The following is an 11,231-nucleotide window of genomic DNA, read 5'->3' on the forward strand; positions in this document are numbered from 1 at the left end:
AATAATAATAAAATAATTAGAAATTTAATACTGACTAAATCTTTTGTTAATATAATTATATTTACTTACAATCTTATGTAATTAGTGTGAAATTCGACACTGAATGTTAGCTGCAAGTTGTCGAAAATCTGGTGTGTAGCTGGAACAGGCTTCTCTTAGTGCATCATCTAACTGTGAGTCTGTTGGGCAGGATCGGTACTTATTTTTGATGATGCTCATAGATGAAAATGCAACTTCGCACAGATATGTCGAACCAAAACAAGAATACATTTTCAGAGCAATCCCAATCATGGGATATTTATTCCTGTCCACCAGAGTCCAGAAATTGCTACAAGTTGCAAATGAGGATTTCAAAGATATGTCTTCTTGGAAATTTAAAATTTCCATTTCTAATTCTTCAAGATTATACTTTCCGAAGATTTCACACACCTCCCCTCCAAGTTCACTAACGTCAACAGTAGCGAATGGATTACTGATAAACATTGTCACTGGTTCAAGTGTTGAAAACGGGCTAAATCTATTACCAAATTCGGTCACAAGGGCTTCAAGATGCTGGGCAAAAGATGGAAGATCGTATTCACAGCCATTTAAGGTTTCCACAACAGATTTCATATGCGGAAAATGTGAAAGGGAATTTCTGTGTAAATGTGCAAGCCACAGCTTTAGTTTCTTTTGAAAAGCATTAACCACAATTATCATGCTTGAAATGTTATGATCTTTCCCTTGTAATTCAAGGTTTAACTCACTTAATTTTGAGGTGATACCTGCCAAGAAAGCTAAACCTAGTAGCCATGATATTGCATCAAGTTCTTGATAATATTCGCCAGGAGATGATCTCAGAAAGTCCCTGACCTCATCCAGAAGACAGAAAAATCGTTCCAGTGTTTTCCCTCTACTAAGCCACCTGATGTCTGCATGGAAAATTATGTGACCATGCTCAGTGTCCGACACATTCAAAAGATTTCTGAACAATCGATGACGAGTAGAAGACGATCTGATATAATTTACCACACGAGTTACTACATTCATAACATGGTCGAACTTCAACATCTTTGCGCATAAACTTCCTGGTGTATAATGCAGTGATATGAGAGAACACTGGGAAATGATTCATCCTTAGCACAAAGAGCAAGAAACGCATTGTTCCTACCAGTAATTGAAGGCGCCCCATCTGTAGTTACAGCAACAAGTTTAGAAAGCGGTAAGTTACATTCTTTCACAAATTTAAGGAACACATTACATATGTCTTCTCCCCTAGTACATTCAAGAAGTGGCAGCAGTTTAACGAACCCTTCCTTTACCGTGAAATCACCAAAAACTATTCTAACAAATACATATAATTGTGCAACATCCGATATATCAGTGCTTTCATCAAGCTGGAGTGAAAAATATTCGCACGATTGCAAATCCTGATGTATTTGAGATTCCAGATTATCAGAAATCTGTTCAACTCGTCTAGCAACAGTTTGGTGATACAACTGAAGTCCTTTGATAGAAGACATAAGTGCAGATTTATTTTTGTGACCATCGAATAGAGACTCGCCGGCACTGATCATAGCTTCTTTAGCTATTTCCCCATCACTGAAAGGTTTTTTCCTTTTAGCTAACACATGACAGATTTTATAAGAAGCTATTGTTACGTTACTGCTTTGCTGGATAGGCTTTGTAAATACACGTTGTTGCAAGGTTAATTTAGATTTTAGGTCTTTCACCTTTTGTTTTCTTAGTTCAGATTTCACAGGAAATTCATTGTTGAAGTTATTGTTGTGGTTAGTCAAAAAATGTCGCTCTACATTACTGTCACATGTTTGGAATCCAGAAGAGTCACTTCTATGGAAACGCTAGAACAGACCGTTGCGTAGGTAGCGACAAAGCGGTATTGTAGCCCCAACAGTTGGCCGTTGCCTAGGAAGTAACAATAGCGATACTGTAATCCCAACAGTGAGCCGTTGTGTCGAGAACATCGAATCTCCACGGTTACGATGAATACGCTAAGCGTTCCCACAGAGACAACGCAATAACAATGGGTCGTTGCGTAGGAATGGCGGAATCAACAAAGCAGCGTTTCCACGGTTATAACAAAGGCTCATCTTTGCATAGCATCGGCCGAGGGTATAAAAGAGGGTTGAATTCATTCGCCCAGTCAGTACCGCCGAATATGAACAGTCTACAGGAAGCCGCCGCCAGAGACAGTCTGGATCCAACCACGACAACATAAGCAGCAAAGCGTTGGGCCAGGAGCTAAGCGAAATAGAATTAGTTGTGATACTGCAAGTGCAATTCTTGCAAAGCAGGAGTAGAGTTAACGCTGATTCTTACTTATCATTCGATCTACGGGAAACTGAAAATAACAGTGCAGTGAAAGAAGAAATGTTATGCGGAAAATAGTGAAGGATTATGGCTGAGTCTCTTGTAAGAGGAAACAAGAAAATTACACAGAATGACTTGAGACGTATAATGATTGAAGAGAAACGCAAGATCTCAGAAACAGTTAAGAAGATAGATTCTCCATTAGCAAAATACAATGAGAGCGGACAGCTGTTATGCACAGTGTGTGAATCAGTAGTCCGCAGTGAAGCAATATGGAAGATCCATATCAATAGCAAGAAACATCGTGAAAACTTTGCTGATGCCAAGAGGAGAAGAGAAGAAACAGTGAATTTTGTGTGTCCTTGTGTTCCAAAACTCAAGAGACCAGCACAGACTGAAGAGACCCCACCCCCTAAAAAGCTCAAAGGAATTCTAAAAAATGCACCACAGCCGAAAATGCCAGAAGATCTTTTCGATTTGGAAAATCATGCAATTGTAGAAGTTAATCGAAATGAGGAAACTGTAATGGAAGATGGAGAGGATCCATCAGACGATGATTCTGAACCACCACCTGAGACCACCAAAACAGTTGCATCAAATCAAGAAGAGGTCCTTCCAGAAGGTTTTTTTGATGACCCCTTGCTGGATGCCAAGGCACGTAATGTGGAATACAAAGATCCAATTGAAGGGGAATGGGAGAAATTTCAGAAAGAAATGAAGGAAGAGTCCACAGTATCTGCACAGATCATTGCTGAAGATCAGGAAGAAGCCACAGCAAGAAGGAAAATCGATGAGTTGGACGAACAGATGAGGAATTGGTCCAGAGTGGTGGACCTGGAGATTAAGAGAGAAGCAGTAAAAGCTGTGAATAGAAGAAGCAATGCTGGTGACGATAACCTTGAAGCGTCTTCTGCAGATGAAGCTGAATTTGATGAGTACCTAGACTGGAGAGCCAAAGTTATATAAATAATAAATTTATGGAAGTCAGTCTGGTATTAACCGCCGAAGAAGACAGTCTTCGGGAAGCTGCCACTGAAGATAGTTGGAGCTACAGAAGTTGTAACCGTTCATCCTAATTGGTGGACTAATTTGTAATAATTAAATCTATATTAAGTTAGTATCACTTAAATACAAAGAGATACGGCAGATAGCCAACTCTTACACGCAGAAGGGACATAGTTCAAGTTTTGTTATGTGGACAGGAAGTAACATCTGGTACTTTCCTGGAATTCTGGCAGTTTCAGCAAAGTCGGAAAGGCTTTGAGAATTTGAGAACTGACAGCTTGGAACAGCTATAACTTAGAAGCGGGAGGGCCGGAGCCTCATCCCCTGATCTTAATGCATCAAGTCGCTGTCAACCTTAGCGTCAGGTCAGCAACTGCCAGAGTCACATAGCAAAGCAACCTGATTGGAAATTCTCAAATTTAGGGAAACTCCCAGTTTGAAAACTTGACCAATGTCAAAAGTGGAGGAGTGGATTTCTCCTGGAGTCTGTGGTTCGTGGACCTCAGGATTCAGAGAGAGTGCATTCCACTTCAAGGAGTCTTCATCCAACTTTTGGCAAAGTCGGATACAAATTTACAACTACGTCCCTTCAGTAAAAGTATTATAAGCAAATTTCTAAATAAGTGTTACTAATAGATTCCTTTGTATTCAGTGAGCTGGAGTGAATTAAATAATTACTAAGTGCGAAAGTCTGAAGTAGTGAATGTGATTGCAAGGAAAGATCCTTCCTGCCCTGTCCGAGCCAGACCCGTATAAGACCCCGGGATAAGTACTCATCTCTACCAATTACAGAACAGAACCCAGATACTCCCATCTTTCCCTACTTGCAAGACACTTAATGGTAGTACAGAAACCGAACTCTCGCCTACCAGCACCAACAAACAAAATCTTCCTCCCTTCCCACCTAATTTCTCGTCATCCACGAGAAGGGGGAGGGCAGTAACTCCAGCGAAGGTGTCCAGAAAGAGGTGCAGGTGAACCGCAGCACAAGGAAGGAGAGGACCCGGATAAGTGGAGACCAACGTAAAGGGCAAACGAAGTGAGCGGTTAGAAAGTATTGGCCGAGATATTGTGTAAGCAGTAACTGTAATACTGCAAGTGGCAATTCTTGCAAAGTGTATAAATGTAAAAGCGAAGAGCAATAAATACTCGCGTGACGTGCCCAAACACGTTACAACTGGTGTCAGAAGTGACTTCGAACTTTAACATGCGTCCTACAACAACAACAACAACAACAACAAAAACGGAAATGCTGAAAATAATGAACAGCAACCAAAGAGAGATGAAGGCCAACCAGGCGAAGGCGGAGGCCTATAGGATGGCAGAGAGGGAAAGGAAGGCCGATAGACAGATTGACCGAAAGGGACTAAAAGAAATGATGGAAAGGATGATGCATGCCAACCAGACCAAAACAGAAGCACAGCTCGAAGGTCTCTCCGAAAGGATAGAAAAGAAAAATATTGCACTACAGGCAGCAGAAGTGCACCGCGACGCGACAAAGAAGACCTCACAAAAACCTATAACGAAACCTGCAAAAGAGTCGAGGACACCAAACGCGAGTTCCAAGGCAGGTTGGACGAGACAAAGCAGACGAGGGTCGAGAGGACAAACACACCGGGAATCGGCGCGTGCTAAGCCCAGCCACCGACGTTCGACAGAACTACAACATGGAGCGTATTCAGACGACAGTTCGAGGTCGTGGCGGAACACAATCAATGGTCGGACCAGGAGAAATCAACATACCTGATCACCGCTGAAGGGCCGGGCGGTAGAAGTGCTACCCGGCATTCCAACAAATACAACTTACGAGGACACCCTCCAGGCGCTAGAGGACCGCTTCGGGGATTAACACTTTGCAGCCGCCTACCGCTGCCAACTGACAACCAGGAACCGGAACCCCGGAGAGCCCTTACAAGATTTCGCCACTGCCATAGAAATACTTGCCCGCCGTGCCTACCCCAACCGGCCGGCAGACTACGTAGCAAAGGAGGCGGGGAAGGCATTTACATATGGAATAAGTGATGCTGACATCAAGATCCAGCTGCTGCTGGGAGGGGAGAAGACGGTAAACGAGGCCCTCCGACAAGCCCTAGAGCTGCAGGCCGTATTAGTAGCAGTCAGACCTTACGAAAATAACACCAACACATACCGGAAGTACAGATCGTTCCCCACCCAACGAAGAGACGCACAATAGCCAAGATGCTGGAACTGCGGAGAGCCAGGGCACTTTGAGAGCAACTGCCACTATGGCAGAAGAAATGGAAATAGACAGCGCCGGGACGGACAACCAAGAGACAAGCGAGAACCGCCAGGGAGACCAGAGTGGCAACCCAGTAACAACATAGAGACAAGCTGGGGAAGGGACCAACTGGCGGGAAACGAGCGAGGGCCGGCGGAGAGGGGCGAACGCCGGCATATGCATTAAGGCCCCCCCACTACGCACCCACCGGCTCACGGAAAAGCCAACACCAGTCTGGCCACCCAAGGGTGGGTCGGCGACAAACCGTGCCAGGTGACAGTGGACACTGGAGCACATTTCACGGTAACAAGACCGGATATCGCCGCCGGATGGCCTGAGAGGCAGCCTAATCCAGATTTCACGCTACAGACCGTGTCTGGAGGACCCCTACCCATCCTGAAAGAAGTTCTGTTGACCCTGATCCTGGGGCGCCAACCGCTAACAATGTGGGTTTTCGTGGCGAATATCACCGATGAGCTCATCTTGGGACTGGACATATTGCGCGCCTATGATTCATCTGTGGACATAGGGCGCCAAACGTTGCGGCTGGCAGAGGAAGAGGTACCGCTACGGATCCCGAGATCGGGACCCCGTCCGCCCGGTCTAATAGTGGCCAAAGACCATGTGATACCCTCGCAATGCGAGGAAGTGGTGATGGCTAGAATGGAGAACCCTCTGGGGGTGGAGAATGGTCTAGTAGAACCAAGCCCACAGGCCAATCAGTCTGAGGGAATCTACATAGCCAGGACCCTAGTTCGAGACTGTCAAGAAGTACCAGTGAGGGCCATGAATGCCACCCACAGAGACCAAAGGCTCAAGAGCGGATCCGCTCTGGAGGACTGTGAACCAGTAGCACTGGTGACTCCTCCCGATGTGGAGCAGCCACAAGGACCGGGCTTAAAACCAAAACCAGTGAACAGGAAACCTAAGGTGGCCCAACAACGAGAAGTCCCCGTTGAAAACGCCGAAGTAATGCCGGTCGGAGAACCGAAGAGAAAAAGGCGTAGGGACCGAAAACTGGCCGCGGAGCGCCGCCACCAGAAAGCGAAGTATTTGATATGGGAAGATCGCGAACCCCAGGAGAGATTGGCCGTCGCCCGCACAACACGCCGTGCGAAATTGGCACGGCAAGAGAAGGAAAACGACAAGAGGATGTCCCGTCGCGCGACAGTGGCACGACGCAAGAGAGACATCGCGAAGAAGAATTCTGCTCAGGGAGCTGGTGGACTCCCGAGGAAGCGACGGTTCATGGCCGACAAGGAGATGACCCGCTGTGCGAAAGTGACACAGCGCAAGAGACGCAGGTTTCAATGCAGTCAAGAAGGACCGCCAACCGAACAGGAACGGCAGAAGAATTGGACCAGAAACCATTCTACAAGAGGAACCCAGAAAGGATGGACCCCCAGATGGAAACAACTGGTGCGCCAGGAAGGCACCAAGGAAACCAAGAATCGAGACTTCGAGGACCAGCTACGGCTTGGAAGCAAGTGGGAATCCAACAAGACCCTCAGGAGAGCAAAGGGATTGGAAATTACAAAGCCAATTTTCACATCTGTCCCATTGCAGAGAAGTAAAATCTGGACACTGTGGAGGGGTCGACCCCTTCCGAAACGAAAAAAGGGAAACTGCCCATATGGGAGGAACCGGTAATAGAAGTACCGGCCTCCCCAGAGAGAACGAATGCGGGACGAATGAAAGCGAAGAATGAATGTGAGACAAGGCGACCGACAAATTCTAGGCTACGGAAGTGCTCGGGGCGAGCACCTCTGAAGAGAGGGGCGGATGCGGTTGGACGAACAGCTGAGGAAGATGCCAGCAGAACACCCAGACCGATTGCAGACGTTTCCAGCAGGACACCGCGGAAATGAAACCAAGGCGGAACCTTTAGGCTGTTCGGGGGCTAACATTACTTTTTTTAGGAACAGACACGCTACTATTACACAATAAGCACTGACTAAATGTTCGGCCACACAGAGCGCTACGTACGCGACGAACGCTACCTACGCAATGTTCGCTATACGAACAGAAAAATATCTCCCTTTATTGCCAATGTGACAGGCCACACAGACTTCCGTACGCTACGTACGCTATGTTCCCTATGTTAGCTGCGTCGCAGAGTATAAACAGCGTACGTAGCGAACATAGCGTAGCGCTCTGTGTGGCCGAACCTTTAAATGGAGTTTCCATACAGCCACACGACTGATGAAGGGTTCACTAATATTCGTTAAAAAAAAAAAAAAAGGAATAGAGTAGACCAGACACAAAAGCTCGTGTAAAAGAACCTTTGGCGAACGACACAGATTTAAATGGAACTGTTTCCACACAGTCACACAATTTATCAACGTTTCGCTAAGATGAGCCAGAAGGTAAAAGTGCAGGGCCAGAGAAAGGAGCCTTACGTTACAATTCGGAAGTTGTGCCAGGGAATTTGCAAATCTTCTCCAGCGTAGCATTCACCAGTAGGACATTCACGGCAGCAGAGTTATGTAACATGAAAACAGCGATAACAATCAAGAAGCGCGTGGGCCAGTCATGCAATAAGTGCATAAGTGCGCATGCCCAGAACATACCGACAGCCAGATTAAACATGAATGGCAGTATTACGAGCATGAACGAAATCCAATATCGTCCATTCCAGCAAGAATGGGAAGAAGTGGGCCTAATCTAGTTTGCAGCCCAGATATTATCCGAGCACATTCTTTCCCATTTTACCTGCTTTTTTTTTTTTTTGCACAGATATCACGAAGTGACGATGGACATGGGTATATATATATATGGAATGCCATGTCACGTCCGTCCACCTATCCGCATACTTATCTCCGAAATTAGAAATCAGATTTCTATTAAACTCTGTACTGAGAGTCTATATTTCTGCTCTCTAAAAACGTAAAAATTAGAATATACAAAACTATAATTCTGACTGTGGTTCTGTATGGGTGTGAAACTTGGTCTCTGACATTAAGGGAGGAACATGGTTGAGGCACTATGCTACAAGCCGGAAGGTTGCTGGATCGAATCCCGATGAGGTGTGTTTTTTTTATTTTACCTAATCCTACCAACCGCACTATGGCCCTGGGGTCGTCTCAGCCTCTAATAGAAATGAGTACCGGGAATATTCCTGGGTGTAAAGGGCGGCCGGCGCATAAGGCTGACAACTTTACCGCCATCTATGAGCCGACTGTCTGGAAAATGTGGGAACCTCAACATCTCACAACCCTATGGGCCTCTTCGGCCTGTTACAGGGATAGCTTTACTTTTACTTTACTTTACATAGACTGAGGGTGTTTGAGAACAGGATGCTGAGGAGAATATTTGAACCGAAGAGAGATGAAGTGACAGGAGGTTGGAGAAAACTGCATACTGAGGAGCTTCATAACTTGTATCTTTCGTCAAGTATAATGATCAAATCAAGGAGGATTAGATGGGCAGGGTATGTAGCAGGAATGGCGGAGAAGAGAAATGACTATAGAATATTGGTGGGAAAGCCAAAAGGAAAGAGACCACTAGGAATACCAAGACGTAGGTGGGAAGGTGAAGAAGGAGCTTATAGGATGGGATGGTATGGACTGGATTGAGCTGGCTCAGGATATTGAGGGCTCTTGTGAACACGGTAATGAACCTTCGGGTTCCATAAAATGCTTGGAAGTTCTTGAGCAGCAGAGCAAGTGGCGGCTTCTCAAGAAGGGCCCATATTTAAGTTTGGTTTGAATCGGTGAAGTGTAACAGCCAGTTTACAGGAGGGTCAAATAGAACTGCATCGATGTTCGTAAAGGAAGTTCATTGTATATACAACTGAAATATAAAATTAATCATGGGTCTGTGTCATTTCAATGTGCAGATTGTATTTTTAACATGTAGATATGGTGCATATGCGGTCTAGAGAACCGAGATTAACGGCCATGGGAATCCATTGCGTTTACCACGCGACACCCTCTATTCGCGAAAGTTGGCACTAACTTCGCCGACAAGAGGCGGTCGCTCGGTCGGTATAGTTCGCTAGTGGACTAAAGGCCACGGAAGAAAGATATGGTGCATATTCAATAAAATACAACTAAATTACTTTTTGATCTTGTACATTGCTGACATCTGTAGAATTTTGTGTCTAAAATCCCACATGTGTAGTACTACCAGGTTTGCAAATATAAAGATTTTTTTGCCATAAACAAATTTCAAGAACAATAAAGTATGGAAAACAGGAATGAACGGGTTCAAAATTTATGTAAATTCCATTAGAATTAAAATTTTCATTCTCGCCAATATATCCAGCTCCTTTACATCAGATGCAATTCTAACACTGCAAAGTTACACTTATTGCAAAAAGGTAAAAAAAAAAATCCTTTTATTTTGCGTTCAACATATTGGAAAGTGAGATTTCAGATTCTGACGGCATTAACTATGTCGATTAATGTCTTCTGTGATGTGACGCCGTGTAGTCCAGAAAATGTCTACCAGCCTTTGGGAGGGAACTGTTGCCTCCATATTACTATTCTATTCTGAAGATTGAAACAGCACGTTTCTCTGAAACGTCAGTAAACGTCCATCAAGCTGCACTACGTCACAGTTCTTCCTGTGCTTAATTAATTAAGCACCACGCCATGAAAGTGTATGGGGGTGGAGGTATAGCTCCACCATTTTTTGATCTCGGCACTAGATAGAGGCGAGTGGTGAGCTTCATGCCCCCAGCCGCTTTATTTTCAAGGAAAGAGCACCCAATACACATCTGATGGAGGCTGGGTGGGCTTCAGAGCCGGTCTGGACGATGTTGAACAGAGAAAAATCTCTTGCCCTGCCGGGAATTGAACCCCGGCCGTCCAACCAGTAGCCCGACACTATACCAAGAATACAGTAATCTTCATACCGAAAATATTTCATATAAAAGTCAAGGACCTGTACCAAAACTCTTGAATATGTGTGCGTGGGTGCGCGTTCGTGTGTGAGTGTACCTGTCCTCAACCCTCCAGCACATGCCGGAAGTTCGTCCAGCCTTCACCTCGGTGCAGTACCCTCCCACATCTTCCTGCCGCATCTCTTTCGAGGTCACATAAATCGAGCAGTCTATGCGGGCTCGTAAAATAAACAAACGTTTAGTTGTTTTAAGGCTTATTCAACACCGCTGTCAGCATTTCAGACTGGACACATACAGCGGAGAACGGTAGGATGATTAGTGAAGAATTAACTGGAAAACTCACTGAAGGAAGCGGTCATGACCTATTCAGGTTACCATCCCAAAATCTACCTGCAAAAGGCGAGGGTAACAACGAAAAACCACGGGGTCTTCTATTTTGACTCTACAACTCACGTAGAGTTTTGGTCTTCTCAACCACACCTTTCCAATAGGTCCTGTCCTGGGCTGTTATCTTCCAATCTGGTACCTTCATCTTCTTAATGTCAGATTTAACATCTTCCTCCAATCGTATTTTAGGTCTGGTCACTGGTCTTGTACAGGGTTTTAACTGATCTGCTGGGTGGCATTCGCTCTAAGCTGCCAGGCCACGAGAGTCTTTGTGCATGTATAAAACTGATTATATTTTCATAGTTGATTAACTAATTTAATGATTTAATTCTTGATTGAAAAGCCTCAGTGAAGGTAATCAATTTCAGGGCCAAGATCCGAACCTGAATACGATGCAGGAATGTTATCTATTTAAAACAGCGACGGTCCATTAATAAACGGATA

At 45.0% G+C, this 11,231-nt stretch overlaps 2 protein-coding genes across 2 annotated transcripts; one reads left to right on the forward strand and one right to left on the reverse strand.

The window, feature by feature from the left end:
* Window positions 1–81: 81 nt before the first annotated feature.
* On the reverse strand, window positions 82–1,050 carry LOC111867180 (general transcription factor II-I repeat domain-containing protein 2B). Its single transcript, XM_023856775.1, has one exon. It carries the CDS (start codon window positions 1,048–1,050, stop codon window positions 82–84), a length of 969 nt encoding a protein of 322 aa, XP_023712543.1.
* A 1,232-nt stretch (window positions 1,051–2,282) lies between these two features.
* LOC111867181 (zinc finger protein 830) lies at window positions 2,283–3,276 on the forward strand. Its single transcript, XM_023856776.2, has one exon. It carries the CDS (start codon window positions 2,398–2,400, stop codon window positions 3,274–3,276), a length of 879 nt encoding a protein of 292 aa, XP_023712544.1. The 5' UTR covers window positions 2,283–2,397.
* The last annotated feature ends 7,955 nt before the right edge of the window (window positions 3,277–11,231 follow it).

The sequence above is a fragment of the Cryptotermes secundus genome, unplaced genomic scaffold (assembly GCF_002891405.2).
Source record: "Cryptotermes secundus unplaced genomic scaffold, Csec_1.0 scaffold518, whole genome shotgun sequence".
Classification (NCBI taxonomy): Eukaryota; Metazoa; Arthropoda; class Insecta; order Blattodea; family Kalotermitidae; genus Cryptotermes; species Cryptotermes secundus.

Coding starts and splice junctions, on each gene's coding strand:
- LOC111867181 (XM_023856776.2), top strand. CDS start 2,398: ATGGCTGAGTCTCTTGTAAGAGGAAACAAGAAAATTACACAGAATGAC.
- LOC111867180 (XM_023856775.1), bottom strand. CDS start 1,050: ATGTTGAAGTTCGACCATGTTATGAATGTAGTAACTCGTGTGGTAAAT.